At 46.4% G+C, this 17,476-nt stretch overlaps 1 protein-coding gene across 8 annotated transcripts; it reads left to right on the top strand.

Annotated features, from left to right (window-relative positions):
- Positions 1–938: 938 nt before the first annotated feature.
- LOC145722996 (uncharacterized) lies at positions 939–11,712 on the top strand. 8 transcript variants are annotated; one of them, XR_014147650.1, is made up of 5 exons: positions 1,157–1,368; positions 4,279–4,325; positions 5,353–5,453; positions 7,805–7,907; positions 11,104–11,712. XR_014147650.1 is itself a non-coding variant. In XM_081828204.1 (4 exons), exons 1-4 carry the CDS (start codon positions 1,343–1,345, stop codon positions 11,323–11,325), a joined length of 396 nt encoding a protein of 131 aa, XP_081684330.1. In that variant the 5' UTR covers positions 939–1,342; the 3' UTR covers positions 11,326–11,712. The 8 variants fall into 8 exon arrangements, 2 of the variants coding, with proteins under 2 accessions (XP_081684330.1, XP_081684331.1); XR_014147651.1 differs by having other exon boundaries at positions 939–1,368; positions 5,353–7,124; positions 7,514–11,712; XM_081828204.1 differs by lacking the exon at positions 7,805–7,907 and having other exon boundaries at positions 939–1,368.
- The last annotated feature ends 5,764 nt before the right edge of the window (positions 11,713–17,476 follow it).

Below are 17,476 nucleotides of genomic sequence, written 5' to 3'. Positions count from 1 at the left end.
TCCCACTGCTCTTACGGCTCAGGAAATTTCATGGATTTTCGGATCTGTGATCCAGGAACTATAGATGAAGTCAAAATATATGTGAGAAATATATTTTAATTATCTGCATGACAAAACACATATTTCTTATATTCACAATATCACACAATCTAGTGATTTTGCCATTGGTGCCGCTGCCCTTGGACACTTGAAGCCACCACATCCTTGGCACCATGCTATTCCTGGACTCTCAATGCTTACATTTCTTCTGTGTCAGTCATCTCCAATAGCCCTACACCTTGTATCACACCTTTAGGATCCAGAATCCTAGACAGAATCTTGCATTTGGCCAAGCTTAGTTCAAGTCACATGCCTGGCACTTAGATGCAGGAGAAATATCTACCTCCGTACTCAGTAGTAGAGGAAGTAGAACTCTGCATCTTAGTGAGACCCGTGCATTGGGGCATGTCCCCTAGGTGGAGAAGGTATTGGATGCTGGAGAGCCAAAAGATGACAAATATATCCGATCTGTTGTAGTTACTCCTAATACCATCATGTTTGTGGTCTCCATGCCTCTGCCTAGGCTGGGAGCTCAGGGAAGTGCACACCTTGCATCCAGAATGAGTACCTGAGGAATGCCTCAGCGCTTACCCAACCTCAAACAGAGTTTTTACAGGCATCCCTTCTTTGGACCACTTGCCTCAGAATCCCCTGGGCTGCTCGTTAAAATGCAGATTGCTGAGCTTTCTGAGACCTACCAAATCAGAATCTCTGGCGGTGCAGCTCAGGCATGTGCATGCTTGCCAACTTCCTGTGTGATTTAGTCACATGCCCATACTTGAGAACCACAGTGTGGAGCAAGAGTAAAGGAGGCAGGTCATCAGCAAGGTTTGAGCTCTGTCTTGAAGGACAAGACAAATTTTGATGCATGGTGTCATTCCAGATGGGGAGAATGGTGGAAGGGTGCAGGATGTAGTGGTCAGTGGTCAGGGATGAGAAAGTCCTGGTGACCTGAGGAAGTGAGTGGAGCAGAAGTGGGACATCAGATTGGTGTGTCCAAACTTGCTATGGTGGAGAATGGGGAGCTCTCCAGTGTTGACCAATGAGGCTGTGATGTAATGGAAGCAGGAAGGAAGATGTCACAAGGGCAGTGATCATTCCTTTCTCTTCTGCATTTTCCTGAACTGCTCCCTCTTTGCACTTCCCTTCTCAATTGCGAAGTAATAGTCAAGCCTCTCAGAGAACATGGAAATACCCTGTGGGGGCAACATCCTCCAGCAACTGGAAGAGCTTTGGGATGCCCAGCATCCTGTGGATCCTGGGACTGGGATAGGATGGAGGGGACAGGGCTCTGAGGGTGGCTATGGCTGCTGCTGCTCTGGACCTCAGGTAAGGAGATGCAGGGGAGGGATGCAGATGGCCGAAGGGGTGCCTGCAAAGAGGGGTTTCTCTCACTTCTTTAGAAGGTACTGGATAGGATCAGGGTGTGTGCTAGACACAGGGAAGAGACATGAAGGTAATGGATGCACCTGTCCCAGCAGGAACTGGGTGATGAAACAGAATCTGGAGCTTCCTCTAGTGCACTGTGAAGTTGAGAAATGCGAAGTCATCCAAGCAACCTGTCATCCCTATGTTGATTTCCTGGGAGATGTGAAGTGTAAGACAAAGTCTCTCCTTAAAGGAATCAGGCACTGAGGTAGAGGAGGATTAGTAGAAGGGAAAGGTAAATAACAAAAGGGCAAAGTCACAGCATGAAGACAAAAATACAGTGGAAGTCCTTCTAGCAAGGCACAGAGAGGCCATGTGGAAAAGAGGTGAAGGGTTCTGGAATAGACAGAATAGGGTTCAAATCCTATCTCTGCCACTTTCTACATTTGTGACCTTAGGAAGTCCTCCAACCTCTCTGAGCCTCAGTGTCCTCATTTGTAAATAGTATCTATTCAGTATTTATTTGCACATGGTACCTACTTCAGAGGGTTGTCCTAAGAGTTAAGTAGTAGACTGATGTAAAATTCTTAGGCTCAGTATTTAGGGCATAATAAGTGGCTTAATAAAAGTTATGGAGGAGGATGATGATGGTGGTGGTGGTGGTGCAAGCAGGTGCAGGGTGATCAATGGTATTGAGGGTTGAAAGGGGAAAGAGATTAGTGCCGGTGGAATTGTTCAGGTAGACTCTCCTCTGGGACCAGAAGGGGCAGATGTGGGTGGCAAGGAGTGGGGAGAGCATTCAACCTGGGGATGGCAGGAGATAGTATGAAGTCCTGTGTACTAGAAAGCAAGGGACATGTCTTGTGTACTAGAAAGCAAGGGACATGTAGAATATGGGTTGTAAAACTGGTTAAGTTCTTTTTTACTTTTTTTTTTTTTACCATTTTATTATTAAAATTTTCCCCTCTATAAAATATGGAAAGAATAGCCACCACAAACTTATTACCTAGATTCAAATTCAAACATTCAACCATAATTGATGTTTTGCCTTATTTGCTCCATATGTATTTATAAAATTGCTGAACCATTTCAAAATAATTTATAGAAATCCTAAATTACTCATAAATACTTGATAGAGCTCCTAATACTTTTGATCTGCAACCTTGTATCTGCACTGGGGTTTGCAGATGTAAGGAAGGTGGAAGAAACATTTGCTCAGTGAAGTACTTTGACTTCTCATTCTAGGATTCCAAGCCGTAGGCGAAGGGGAAAAACAAGTGCTTGCTGGGAGGAAAGGACTGGACCACAGTTGGTTCTTACAACATCATGCTCTCCTCCTCCAGCCTGAAGGCCTGGCAGTGGGAGAAGAGCCAGGCCTCCCCAGAGACACTGGTGCACATGAACACTAGGAGCAAAGACCTAAACTGGGCCTAGGCTGGGCGATACCTGCTGAAGGATTGTCCCAGGGAGGTTGTAAGCAAGGTCACAGGGACTGAGCTCCGGCGGCAGGACTTGGGGCCGTACCAGTGCATGATCGGCCTCTCACCTCAGAACCCCCATGTCCTGTCCAAACAGATTCGGTTGATAGAGTGCAAAGGTGAGAAGCAGCAAGACCCAGGACAGGGAAGCGTTTTTGCGGAGACTGACCTCAGCCACAGGCTGGGGCCCCATCTGCTGGGAGGGCTGCTTTGGAGAGATGGCGCAGAGTAATGGGAAAAGCTCCAGACCTGAAATCAGTGCACCTGGGTCTTCCACACTCACACTTTGTGAGTTTGAGAAAGCTGGTAGCAGATTCATATTCCTTTTCTCCAGTAATTGGAGAAAACTCTAAGCTAATGTGGCTAAGGAAACCAAGTCTAATACAGATTGCTCCTGACTGAAGGAATTATTAGTCTCACAGGGGAGACAAAATATAATCCTCTGGAAAGGGTACCAGCAGTAATGACTGAGTATGTACCGAGAGGAAAGGGTAGTTAGGGACTGATTTTTAGTTAGGTTTAAACAAACGAACAGATAAGGTTTCTTCCTGGGTGGGCTTGGCCTGTCCAGAGATAAATGGACGTTCCCTCAGTGCCCTGGGGGGAGTCCTTCTTTATTCTTCTTGACTTTTTCTTCAGTTTTCCAGGTGGAGGAGGGTATGGTAGTTGCTGACCACAGAAAGAAACTTAATATACCGTGGGGATATAAGGAGGTGATGGGTGTTGTCCACCCAACCCCATGGTAGGAAGGGAGGCCTGAAATGGGAACTTAGGAGAGAAGGCAGGCCGGGGTGGGGGTGGGGGTCAAAGGGGGGGGCAGGAGGGAGGTTCCCTGCCTCATGGGCAAGCTCCATGTTAGGTTGGAGGCAAGAGTAGAAGGACCGTTATGGCAGGTGAGTGGGTCACTTGACTGTGATGGGCTGGGAGGACATGGGTGCTAAGAGCTGAAAGATTAGACTACGCTCACTGGATGAGACTCCAGAAGAGGCTGAGGCCAGCTGGATGTCACAGAGATATATAGGAATGGAGTCAGGAAACGTGGGTCCCAGTGCTGGTTCTGTCTGCTGAGTGACCTTGGGCACTCCCTGTCACCCTGTTCCTTGGGGGGTTGGACTGGATGGTATTGAATGCTCCTTCTACCTTTGACCTTCCAGGACCCTGTGAATGTTTCTCTCGTAAACAGAGTACAGTCCCATGGCAATGATTTTGGGAGAGGGCTGCTCAGCATGGAGGAGAAGGAGGTCCCTCTCGGGCTCAGATTAAGTCAGCCGGGTTGTGCAGATAAGCTGGCAAGCTCCGGGGATGCTGAGCCATCTTCAGCAAGCATTATCCGGGCGCCCAGTAGGAGCCCATGTCAGGCAAGGCTCTCAGAAGGGCTTTTTATCTCTTCCAGAAAATGGCACTGGCCAAGAGAACCAACCAAGGCAATCTGGATCCAACGTAAGTTGTGTCTGAATGAGGGTTGCTCCATGGAAGCCAAAGCAAAGCAGTGTAAGGGCTTAGCTGAGGCCCTCAGCTCAGGTCCCCACATGTGGACTCCAGGGGGCCAGGCTGACCACATGAAGGACTTTCTTCTGCTCCAGGCAGGCCAAGGGAGTCCAGAACCCTAACAGGCAGAATGACCCTCACTTCCGTTTCTATTCTGAAGCCCCAAAGCAAGCATTGAATGTTAATACTTCAAGGCAGCAAAAGTCTCATCCACCAGCCACAGAGGAAAGGAGCTGGGAGCTGGGGAGCTGAGAACATGCAGGCATATTATACCCTGACAATGAGGCACCACTTAGAAAATGGGGCCCTGGCACCAATGGAGTCTGAGTATTAGCAGCCTCTTCCTCAGAGTTAAGGAATGGGATCAACAGAAGTCCATCCCTACCCAGAGTTGTCGGGGAGTGCAAGCCATGGGTGGGTGTCAGAGAACACTACCTGGAGGGAAAGAAATGTTGAAGGCACAAAGGGGGTGGCATTCCATGCCAGGAGCAAGTGGTGGGAATGCATGCACAGAGTGTGTCAGCTACAGAGGCAGACAGTTGGGCTGAGTGTTGAGGAGAGGGTAAGGTTGACACAGGACCACGCATTCAGATTGTGGAAACTCTTGAAGGCCACGCAGTCATGCACACTTTGTCCTGTAGGCAATGGGGAGCACGAAGGGCTTTCCCTAGGCCCCCTGAGGGGAAGAGTGAGGGTCTCAGTGCAGAGTGATCCAGCAGCTATGCGGGAGGTCTGGAGAAGGGAGGTGTTAGGGGCAGGAGGCCAGATAGATTCCTTTAGTGTGAGCACCAGGGTTAAGGATCCTGGGAAAAATAGAGGCCCCGTCTTCAAAGTGTATAAATCCCTGCTTGGCTGCTCTCATAGCCAGGAGAGGCTGAGCTTCAGAGCAGAACATTCAGCAGATACTCACCCTTTTGGACTCTGGGTGGGGGGGGTGGGGGGGTGTGACTTAGGATTCCAGTGTTTGCCCTTTCCACAGGCCTGCTGCTGCTGGTGATTGTTCTGATATGTGGATTCATCCTGAACAAGGTCCTGGTGTTCTCTGTCTTGTTTATCTCTCTCTGGAAAGCCTGGGCTCAGGTGAGTGGGGGCCAGGGACAGACTTGGGTGCAAATAAATGAGGGGACACAGGTGGTAGCTGCAGATGTGGATTTAGAGGGACCAGCTCCCAGGAGTTCCCCAGAGCCTGTCCCCTGAATTTCTTCACTTCTGTGCTAAGAAGTCTGGAGAGAAGGCAGGGCCCACCATTGGGAATGATGTGAATGGAGTTGGGCTGGTTCCTTGGGATGGGTGGGAGGGGCAGGGTGAAAATTTTTGTTACTGGCAATCCAGTCTTATCTTCAGAGGAGGGAGGAAGACGCAAGCCGGGGCTGGCGTGGATGCATCATTTTCTCCCTTCCTTCCCTCCTTCCTTCCTTCCTTCCTTCCTTCCTTCCCTCCTTCCTTCCTTCCTTCCTTCCTTCTTTTTTTCCCCCAGATTTATTTATTTGAGAGAGCAAGAGAGAAAGAGAGAGAGGGAGAGAGCACAAGAGGGGCAGGGGCAGAGGAAGAGGGAGAAGCAGACTCCCTGTTAAGCAGGGAGCCCAATGTGGGGCTCGATCCCAGGACTCTGGGATCATGACCTGAGCCTAAAGCAGACTAAGCCTGAGCTTAACTGACTGAGCCACCCAGGCACTCCAGATGCATCATTTTCAAATATCATTCATTTCTGTCACTCCTCAGGTAAGGGAGCCTCCTGAGGTGTCCCCAGGGCACAGCAAATCCAGGGAAGCAGACTTAACCTTCCAGGACAGACAGGCATGCCTTCCTTCACTAACAAATACCACGTTCCACTCTGTTCAGTGGTAAATAAGAGGTTTCCTGAACTTCTTTCTGAGATCTCTGTCTGAACCCTCTCTTACCCAGAGGGAAAAGAGTAGTAATGGGGGGGGATGTAGAGGGCTGGCTGCAAAGAAACCCATGGAGAGTCATCAGGGTCAAGGGAATGGCAGTCGATTTCCGTATTGGGACTCACAATTGGGACTCACAAAGTGTAATTCAGATGAACTTTATATTTGTTCTCTTACTGCTGTCTAGACTCACTCTGCTGAGGATCTTGCTGGCCCCCTGGTAAAACGTACAGGAAGACCCATCACTCTTCTGGTCATTTTTTGAAAATAGACTTTATTTTTGAGAGCAGTTTCAGGTTCACAAAAAAACTGAGATACAGTACAGAGTTCCCCTGTCCCACCACATGCACAGCCTCCCCCACTATAGACATCCTGTCCCTGAGTGGTACATTTGTTAGAATCGATGAATCTACATTGACACATCAGTGTCACTCAAAGCCCATAGTTCACCTTAGGGCTTTTATTTGGTGTTGTCCATGCTAAGGGTTTGGACAAATGTGTACTGATGTGTACCCACCACTGTAGTATCACACAGAGTAGTTTCACTCCTTAAAACCCTTCTGTGCTCTGCCTATTCATCCACACCCTTCTGGGCATTTCTAAGCAGTATAAAGTTTATTCCTAAACTAGCTTCAGTTCAGTAAGGGTAAAAGGGGTTCCATTTAAAATGAAATCTTCTCCTTCAGATCCCCTAGATTTTGTCCCTCTGTCAGAGGGACAGAAGGGTACAGGCTGGCTTTTCTTTCTTTCCTCAGCCACCATCTCTACCCCTTGCTGTAGTTTCTGACACCCCAGGACTGGAGCAGTGGAAGGGAAGAGGAAAGAAGCAGGGAAGGTCTCACCTATCGCTGCTGCTCTGAGGGTCAGTCAGCTTAAGTTAACCTTTTATGAGAGAAATTTACATTTATGAAGGAAATTCCCATTTGTAAGGGTGTCTCCCTCTCTGTACCAGGATGAGAAGGTTGACTCTATATCATAGAAGAAACTTATCCATGGAGAAGGCATGGATTGAAATCTGCATAATGAACCTTACCTCTTGTTTACAATGCTTTTCCTGGAACTAATCTCCCCATACTGGCCTCCCCACACCTGTCTTTTGTCTTTAGCTGAAGACAGAACTTAAGCTGGAGTTCTAAGCCACCTTGGGGAGTTACTCAGTTTTCCCCCTGGTTATCTCCCCTGTATACATGAGGTATACATGTTCATAAACTTTTGTTTGTTTTTCTCTTGTTAATCTGTCTTTTATTACAGGAGTCTCAGTCTCTACCAGAAGGATAGAGGGAAAATTATTTACCTCACCGACATCAGTCAACCTCTAGCTTCCTTCCATGGGGTCTGTCCACCTCCAGGCAGCCTTTTTGGACAGGATCCATGACAACCCATACTGGTGGTCTCACACATGTGCAGCTCACATCTGGTCTGTGGGAAATACCCACTTCATTCACCCCAACAAACTCATGGAACCCTGGTGGATCCCCACACAACCAGTTTTTCACTCCTTCATTGGGACATCTAGCCAATGGCAGTCTCCGTCCGTTACAGTTCTTAGGCTGGAGTGAGACACCAGTCTGCTGTGTCTTTCAAGTGCAGAAGACATTTAAGCTCTCCAAGTTGTGATCTTGAAGCCCCTTTCCCTGGGCTTGAGGTAAGGAGCAGACATCCACTCCCCTCTACCCCCAGGGTCATAATATATCCAAACTGTGTCTAAAAATCCTCTCCCAATCTTCAAAATCCCCGCAAGTGCATAACTTTGGTGTGGGTGAGGTTTGGATACCTTTTTGTGTGGGTTGCCCATGCCTCACTCTGGAATATGGCATCTATTTTCTTGAGACTTGTGTTAGTTGCAGACAGCTAAATCCAATCTGCCTATTTTATATACGAAGGGATTTTTAAAAACTAGAATAGTAAATGATTTACAGAATCAGATCCTACTGTGAACCACTGGGAATGACTCTCAACGCTACACTACAGGGTAGGGCTGCTAAAGGGGTCACTGCTCTTGTGACAGGACCCTGAAGAATCAGAAAACTTCCCAAATCAGGAAGCTGCCAGCCTAGCTTCTGGTTCCAGCCTCACCCCACCTCAGCCACAATCCACACCAGCAAAATGCATGCCTTTCCTCCAAACTTAAGTCTTGCACAAATGCATTTGATTGGTGGGGCCTAAATTATATCTGGAACCCTAGCTGTCAGAAAGTCTGAGAAAAGATTGTGCAAACCTTTTACTGTGCAGAAAGGCCCATGAGAAGGAGGAAGGATTGGTCCACAGCATCTGCCCAAAGAATCTCAGCCAAAACTGAGATGAAAATAGTTCAGATTTGAAAGGTCTTTGTTTTGTTTTGTTTTGTTTTATGGTCAATGAAAGACAAATACAAACATACATTCTTTGTTGTGTTATGACAAATATACCCTTTTGTCTATTATGAAGTTATTTTATAATAAAAGTTCCTATTTACCTAAAACAACATATTGGACATTATTATATGTTGCATATCACATAATAAGATACAAACACAGTGAATTCTTATTTTTTCCTATTCCAAAATCTATGGTACTTTTCTCAAAAAATCTCTGCATGTTTAAGAAAATGACTCCTATTTCCCATCACTCTATTTCAATCTACTTCTGGGATGCCCACATGATCATTAATTGTTCAGTGACATTTGGAAAATTCAGGTTCCTGGCAGTCACATAAGTGAAAACTGGATAAACTAGTTCCTGTTCCAGGCTGGACATACATCGTCTCATTTATGTTAGGAAGTAACATCCTCCTAAAGGATGGAGGAGAAGGCCAATTGCAAACAGAATGCAAACATGCTTTGTTTTTGCTTTTTTTTTTTTTTTAATATAAGATCTTTAAGTGCTCAAAACTGAGTTGCCACACTCCTTACCCCTTGGCACAGTCACTTACGGAAATACTTTACCACTTACTTGGTTTAATGTGATTTTTATTTTTCTCATCTTCACCCACCCATTATGCTCCCTCCCCACAGGCATCCTCTTCATATATTTAACATATGCCCTTTCAATCTACTGTCCATATGTTTATTTTTATCTGTGTAGATCCTTGGAAATATGTAGTATTGATTTTATGTGCTTTGTTTTACACACATTATATTCTATTGTATAAAAAATGTGCACTTCAGTGGAAAACTGCATTGTCTCTAGCACACCCTTCTGCTCTCTGATTCTGATTCTGGGGGAGCTATTTCATAGTTTTGTAAGTTGTAGGTAAGTGATAGACATGCAGATTCTGTCTTGTCTTCCATCCTCTGTTGTGGGGGGGAAATAAACCCCAGACTGGTTTGCTTTCCTATGCAATTTGTTTCAATATTCCTTTCCTCCATATAAATGTATGCTTCTTGACTTCCTTTTCTAACTGGTCCTAACATCTGCCTGGTTTATTCACTGAGTATGAGTTAAAAAGAATCTTTAATTTTTTTAACTGTATGAAAGTTGTGATTTAACCTTTTTTTTGAAAACTATAACTGTTTATAAATTTCACACAATCCTTCTACTTTGCTTCTGAGACTATCCTTGTTGCTATATGTAAATCTAAGTCTTTGATTTTTTTTTTTTACTGCTATGTATGATTCCATGTAAGTGCTGAATTTTACTTATCCCTTCCCCTTGTGATGGACACCTCACCTGCTTCAGCAGCAGACTATAAAAAATAAACAAACAGGCAAAATCCAGAAAAACAAAAAGCAGTTTGAAGTAAACATCCCCATCATCTTCCTGGAGGACCCATGTAAGATATTTTCTAGAGCACCCAGGGGGCATAAGGCAAATAGAACAAAGATTCAGAGACACACCCATATGTGTATTCACCTGATTATCACACAGGTGCCTCTGTGATTTGGTGGGGAAGTTTGGTCTTCCCAACTGATGGTGATGGTCTATTGGATAGTTGCTTAGGGGGGAAAAAGGCTTTTACCCTTCTCTCACACCATACACAAAATGAACTAACATGGATCATAGACCTAAATATGAAAGGTATAAACAATCAAGCTTCTAGAAGAAAACAGAAAATATGATCTTGGAGTAGGCAAATGTTTCCTAAACAGGACAAAAAAACCAGTAACCACAATAGAGTATACATTCAGGAGTTGGACACTGAGTGTAGGACAGTCACACACTTATTCCACATGGAAGTTCCAAAACTTTCTCACATGTTCACTGATACTGAATCTTATCCAACTTCCTAGTCCCTGCCACTCTGCTGAGTACAAAGTGGAAGTTCAGTGTTTCACACGAGTGCTCCTCTGAGAACTAACGAGATCAAACATCTATCCATGGGCTGGTTAGGCATTTGGATTTTTACTGCGCTGGATCTCTTGCTTCTGTTCATTTTGCTGTTGGATTTCCTTTCTTCTGCTTGCTGATTCTTAGTAATTCCTTGGTTCATTAAGGTATTCATCTATGGTCAGTTTTAGACACTGCAAATATCTCTCCTCAGTCTCTCATCTGTTACTCGGCAAGCACATATGAGGCCAGGCCTCAGTGATTTGGTGCAGAAGACACAAGGAGCCATTTTTTAGATTTAGACAGTCTATTACTTACACAGGTAGTGAAAGGAAGATCAGCTGAATGTTCCAGCTTCCTGGGGTCCTCGTCCCATACTCCAGAACAAAACGGGTCAGAGAACTGCAACCAGCCGTGATACCCCATAGCTGAGGAGCCCGTTGGTGACAGCCACTTAGTGATCTTATGGTTTGTTCTGAGGGGGTCAGCAGAAAGCCTCGTACCTTATCAGAACACGGAGGGTGATGAGAAACTGCCTTCCAGGAGGGGGTCAGGTGGTGAGTGGCAGGTGTTCACTGCCATTGTCTCTTACTCCAGGAAGAGTCCAAGTGCATCTGTCTGACTCAGAGTAGCTGCAGTTCAAACCTCCGCCTGCATGCTCCTGTGGCTGCAGGTAGGCGGGCCAGTGTCCACGTGGAGCTCTTCGCCAATGTTGCTTTTGTCCACGAGAGCCTTTGTCTGAAGAATAAATGTTTGTGCTGTGCGCTGAAACCATTTATAACTACATTCCATTTTGGCCACATCTTACTGCCTATGTGAACATGACTTTGCTCTTCCACTGTTCGTAAGTATTACTTTACTTTTCCAGGCGTTTTCTTGCCCAGGCAAATGGTTTCCTTGTTCATTATAGAAACTTCCTGAAAGATCCATCGACTCTTCAATGGAAAGCATCATGAGATAGTTTGCACCCTAAGAATCTTTGAATCCCTGCCTCAAAATCCTCGTCTTGCTGTTCCTACCAATCCTGGACTGCTGTACTGCAACCCTTCCCCACTCCTGATGCAGCCCCTGCTATGCCAAGACCTGTCTTAAACAAACTTCTCAGTAAATTCGGAACTTGCCGTCCTCTAGGATGCTGCCACAGCTCTGCCAAGACGGTCTTCTCCCTGATCGCCATGAGCAATAAACTCAGCTTTCTCATCCCCACAGGTTGTGTTGCTGATATTTGGGATGACAGTATCTGACAATGTAATTAAATCCATCCATTTTTCCCTTTATGACTTAGGTTTGGGGATCTTATTTAAGATGTGCATCCCAATCTGAAGCAGAGTAATATTTTGAATATTGTCTTTCAGACAATGCATAGAGATCTTCTCATACATGATCTTCTATTAGCTTTATAGTCTCGACATTCACAACCACCACGCAACAAAGAGATCTGTCCCTTCTGAGGGGGGCAGGATATTGTTAAAGTTGACCTCAGTCACCTAAAGCTGTGCCAATACTCTAGTCACTAACCACACATGGCTATTTACATTTAAGTTAATTAAAATTAAATGAAATACCAAAATTCAGTTCTTCAGTGGCACCTGCCACGTGCCAGATGTTCAACGAGTGTACGTGGCTAGCGGCTACTGTGCTGGGCAGGAAGATAGGGGACCTCTCCACCACAGCAGGAAATTCTGTCCCACAGCCCCGCTTTCAAGAATTCTCTTTCAACAGAACCGGTTGGCCAACACAGCTTTCAGTTCCTTGTTATAAATTTAGCATCTTATTAATATAGATTGAAACATTTTATAGCACATGGTACTTTTACAGCTGGGTAGTTTGACTTAGAGTTTCCATTCAATTAAAGCAGAATTTTCTCTTTAAAAAAGAATCACACTTCTGATTTTTTATTTTTCATTCTCAAAGAAAGGGCTCATATGATTTTGGTGCCTAAATCCTTTCACCCTTTTCCCCCCAAATCTCCTCCAGTGCTGCCTTGTCCTTGGGTCTGTGGGTGCAAGCACAGCCCATTTGGAGGGCTGATGGAGACACGCTGCTGGGAGCCAGGGTGGATGAGGGCTGCTCAGCAGTGGGCAAAGTGCTAGGGTGTGTTGGGGGACAGGGTTCAAATGCCTGGCTCAGCTGTGCAATCTCTGTGAGAACTTGGATAGTCGCTGGCCTGCTTTGCAGCTCAGCCTCCACAATAAGAGGCTGGAGATGAGCTCTGTGGTTCCTTCCTTATCAGATCAAGGTGAATGCCCGGATGCTGCTGCAGGCTCGAGCAAAGCAGGACTCACAGAGAGAAAAAGCTGCCTGGCCTTCAGGGGGCTCACAGTATTGGTAGCGTTAGGACAATATCTACCACAGCACAGGATTAGGTACCATCGTGAGCAGCCATTGCATACAGGCCTCTGCGCCAGCTTCTTGCAAGAGGACCCCTGTGAGGCTAATTGGGGAGGAGCCCCAGGAGGAATTCAGCACAGTTTGAGGCATGGCCAGCATGGCAGTCAGGACTGGGACCTTGGAGAGACCAGATACACTGGGGGCCAGAGAAAGGGGTGGGCACAGACTGTGGGGTCTTAATGCAGGGTGAAAACACATCATTGACCCACCATGCCTGGGAGTAGAGTCCCTATGCTGCCCTGGGCCCCAGAGAGACTCCACGGCCCCCCAACCATGCACAGGTAGTGCATGGAGAGAAAGAATAGAGGAATGGTGGGGCTCCTGGGTGGCTCAGTCTGTTATGCGTCCCACTCTTGATTTCTGCTCAGGTCATGACCTCAGTAAGATAGAGCCCTAAGTCAGGCTCCCCGCTAATCATGGAGCCTGCTTAAGAGTCTCTCTCGCCCTTTCACTCTGCTCCTCCTCCTCGGCCCCACTTCGCTTGTGCATGTGCTCTATCTCTCTTTCTCTCTTAAAAAAAAAAATAGATGAATGGCCTCTTCTTTTACCATAGTTCTCTTCTTGGGCATTCTCAGAGCTTTCTGTAGCAATGGTGGAGGAGTGTGATGGGGTGGAAGGTGTGGCATGACAGAAATGGGGAGAAGCTGGGCAAAAGCGAGTGCCTGAGGCAGAACTGAGGTCTCCAGGCCCAGAAACAGACCCTGAAGGTGGTGGACCCCCACCCAGGCCTAGCTGCTCCTTCCTCCCCACTGCCCTCAGAGCCTACCTGTAAGGCTGCTCACTTCCCCAATCAAGGTGTTGGCCTTTCTTGACTCTTCTAGTTCTGAAATGCTGGGAAGCTGGAGTAGAATCAAGCTCACCTTCTGCTTCCCTCTCCCCGGAGGCCTCCCCTCTCTCCTTCACTGTCAGAAACAGGTTGGGGGTAGCATCCTTGGGGAGCCCTATGCTTGATCCTGCCACCTGTCCTGCTGGTGCTCCTGGCCTCAGGTGAGATGGAGAGGGTGAAGGGGAGGGATGGGGCAGGGAGGAGGGTGGCTCTGTGACCAGAAGGCTGGCTTTGGGGACTATGCTGTGGGTGTGCACTTTCTCTCCCCTTACCCCAACCCTGGGAGAGGGGTAGCTGGGGACAGCTAGGGCCCTGACTTGAGGTCTTGTTATCCAGGTTCCTGGGGAAATAGAGTTGTGCCTGTGGAACTTTATGAATTGGTGGGACAGGCACTCTCTGCAATGCCAATACCCTCTCAAGGGAGAGCCCTATGAGGAAAACCCAGTGTCAGCAAATATCTGCAAATGAGTCTGTCAGATTAGTCACAGCTCCAAGCCCCACGTGACAGCTCAGAACTCTCAGCACACAATCTGGGGTGGGCTAGATGCTGGCTTTTTCCTCACCATGATTTAGCTGAGGGAGGAGGACCCAGTGCCCTACTGATGTGGAAGCTACAACTCTTCTGGCAACTTGGTCACTATTCTCAGAATTATCAGCTTGGTGGTATCTCCAGGGGAGCTTCCTTCTTGAGGAAATGCTCCCTTCCCTCCCAAGTCTGGGAATAAATGTTGCTCACCCTCTTCATGTGTTTCAATCACCTCAGATCCCACCAGATCTTCTTCTCTGATCCAAGGGGAGTAAGGACCCTCTCTCCAGGGAAGGGCTCTTACCTCTGTTCCATGCTGATAGTGCCAGCCCCAACTGATGGATCTGCCCAGGGCTCACTAGACAGAAACCCAGAGTCTCTCTCTCTGTTTCTATTTTTCTTACACACATACACCAGCAGCAATGGTGTGCAGACCTTAGGCACAGGTCACCCCTGGCCTAATGGACCCTGAGGGACAGTCTCTAGGTCCCCTACTTTCTCTCACAGCTTTGGGGCCAGACTCCATTCTGTCTTCTGGGCCCATGGACAGTTGTTGTTTACTTTCTTTATGTTTTAGCCCCAACCACTTCTCCTGTGTGGACACCCACCTAGCTTCTACCAAGTACAGGTAGGTCTGGGGTCTCAGTGAGGTGCATGAAGAGGGACCGGGCAGCTTGGGTCACCTCAGATTTGAGGAAGGAAGCATCAGGGGGGCCTGCCTCTGTGGTTTGAGCTCCTGGGGCCTGGGCTGGTGGGAAGCTACCTTCAGGGCTTGCTAGGCTTGAGACTTTGGGAGATAAACATGCACGATCTGATCCGAACATAAAGATAGCCATGGATGGGCTGGATGCCCCAGGAGGCAAGCCTGTTCAAGAAGACCCTGCACCTGTGTGTCCCAGACCTACGCTTTGCTTCCCGCTAGCTTGGGGAGAAACTCCTCCCCTTTGGGCCCAGGGCCAGCTTGGACTTCAGCTGATTATAAAGATCCCAGGCATCAGTTACCCCTGGCCTGAGGGATCCTAAGAAGCTGACTCTATCCCCTTTCCACTTCCTTTCAAGGTTTTTGGAGGCTAATCCCATTCTCTACGTTCTCCTTAGTTCTCATCACTTCTCCAGAGGGGACCTCTCGCCCACTCTCTCTCAATGGCTCTGAGCTCGAGTAGGTCAGGTAGGTCACCAGAAGGGAGAGTCTTAGGAAGGGATGGCCAAATAGCTCATGCAGCCTCAGACTCAGGAAGAAGGGACCCAAGGATTATTTCCAAGATGGTTGAAGTACAGGGTGCTGTAGAGGCATCTCCAAGGCTCACCTTCAAAATTGGGGAGAGAGGAATAAGGAGAAGGACAGAGGTCATTAACTCTAGAGGAACTATATAAAAGTCAGTTAGACATGGGATTTCTGGAATGAGACCAAATAGAACCAACATAACGTGGAAGCCAGAGGCTATATTGGTGTGCAAATGGTGGGTGCAAGATCACAGATGGGAAGATGGTGGCTGGAGACATAACAAAAAACAGGTGAGAGGAAACTTTTTATTTCTGCTCTTGACTCCTGCAGTCATGAGATTTGAGACCATTATGACCTTCCCTTCATTGCAGAAATAGCCTGCATCAGCCTAGGTCACAGGTGCTCTAGGGCACCATGTGGCCCAGCAAAAGCAGTGGGTGATTGATGAAGACAGGTGGCCAACTGCCTATGGGCATTTGTTCCCTAACCCTTTCCTTCTCCAAACTCCAAGGCAGGTGGGTTACAAACTAAAGAGGATCTCCCAAAGTGTTTAAAGGTGAAACGCTTGCCAGAGGATGGGAATGGCAGCAATGTGGGTACACAAGGGGGTACTCTTATGCTCTAGGTACCACTTTTAAAGCTCACGAGATAAAAGGATCTAGCCTTCCATTCTTCCCCTATCACTAGACTGGGTATATGATTAGCCCAGGGGAATCTGAATTCAGAAGCCAAAATAACCTGGTGCCTTAAGAGAACTACTACCTTAAAAGAGTAACAACATACCAAACAAAAGAAACCATCTAAAGAAGAACTATGGGGACTGACATCACAATAATTATAGGTAAATATTGCCCGTATGGCTAAGAGGTAAGGGAAGACATAAATTACATGAATCAAAAGCAAGAACCATTAAAACTGCTAAATTAAAATAATGGTTGTGAAAAATATTATGGTTGAAATAAGACCAAATATATGTGATATATAAAGAATAGATGTGGTGAGAGCATGAGCTAGAAGAGAAGCTCAGGAAAGTTCCTGTACAGCATTAGGAGATTAAAGAATCTAAGACAAGTGAAGGGGCACCTGGGTGGCTCAGTCTTTAAGCATCTGCCTTCGGCTCAGGTCATGATCCCAGGGTCCTGGGATCGAGCCCCGCATCGGGCTCCCTGCTCCGCGGGAAGCCTGCTTCTTCCTCTCCCACTCCCCTTGCTTGTGTTCCTTCTCTCGCTGTGTCTCTCTCTGTCAAATAAATAAATAAAATCTTTATTTATGAAAAAGAAAAAAAGAATTAAGACAAGTGAAGAGACATGGAAAAGTAGATGTACCAACATATGGTTACAATAATCCCTGTGAAAGAAAAAAGATGGAAGGGAAGAAATATTTGAAGAAAAAATTAATATAAACCTCTCAGAATTATAGAAGAAGAAAAGATCTCGGATCAGAAAGACTCATATATTGCCAAGAAGAGAAAATAGGAAACACACACACACACAGCCCTAAACCCATGATATGAAGTATAAGAACATCAAAGACAAAGAGTAAATTCTAAAGACTTTCAGGTCACCTATAGAAGAACAAGAATTAGATCTACATTAGAATTCTTAAGAGGAGCACTGGATGCCAGAAGACAATTGAGTAATATTATTAAAGGATTGAAAAAAAGAACTTTGTACCTAGAATTTTATATCCAGCCAAACTGTCATTCAGATATGTGATCATAATACTTTGGGACTTTGAAAGCCTCACAGAGTTTGCCACATGCAAAGATCCCCTCTGAAAATACACTTGGAGGAAATACTCAAAACAAATCCAGAAGATGCTGCAAGAGGTGAGGAAATAGTGTGATCAAGCACCTTGATAAATCTATTTTTTTCTTCAACAAACAAACAAAAGCAGCTAGAACCAAAATGAAGAAAAAGAGAAAATATATCCATGACAACTGAAAAATAACATTCCAGACAACATCAACATGTGGTGAGAAGAGACCAGAAGACCATGAAAG

The sequence above is a fragment of the Leptonychotes weddellii genome, chromosome 8 (genome assembly GCF_054177405.1).
Source record: "Leptonychotes weddellii isolate Sample4059 chromosome 8, ASM5417740v2, whole genome shotgun sequence".
NCBI lineage: Eukaryota > Metazoa > Chordata > Mammalia > Carnivora > Phocidae > Leptonychotes > Leptonychotes weddellii.
This window is presented reverse-complemented; position numbering and strand designations above follow the sequence as displayed.

Excerpts from the sequence above, each read along its gene's own strand:
- LOC145722996 (XM_081828204.1), top strand. The coding sequence starts at position 1,343 with ATGGCTGCTGCTGCTCTGGACCTCAG. Across the intron at positions 1,369-4,278 it reads GCTGCTGCTCTGGACCTCAG|AAAATGGCACTGGCCAAGAG; the intron begins GTAAGGAGATGC and ends TATCTCTTCCAG. Across the intron at positions 4,326-5,352 it reads CAAGGCAATCTGGATCCAAC|GCCTGCTGCTGCTGGTGATT; the intron begins GTAAGTTGTGTC and ends CCCTTTCCACAG.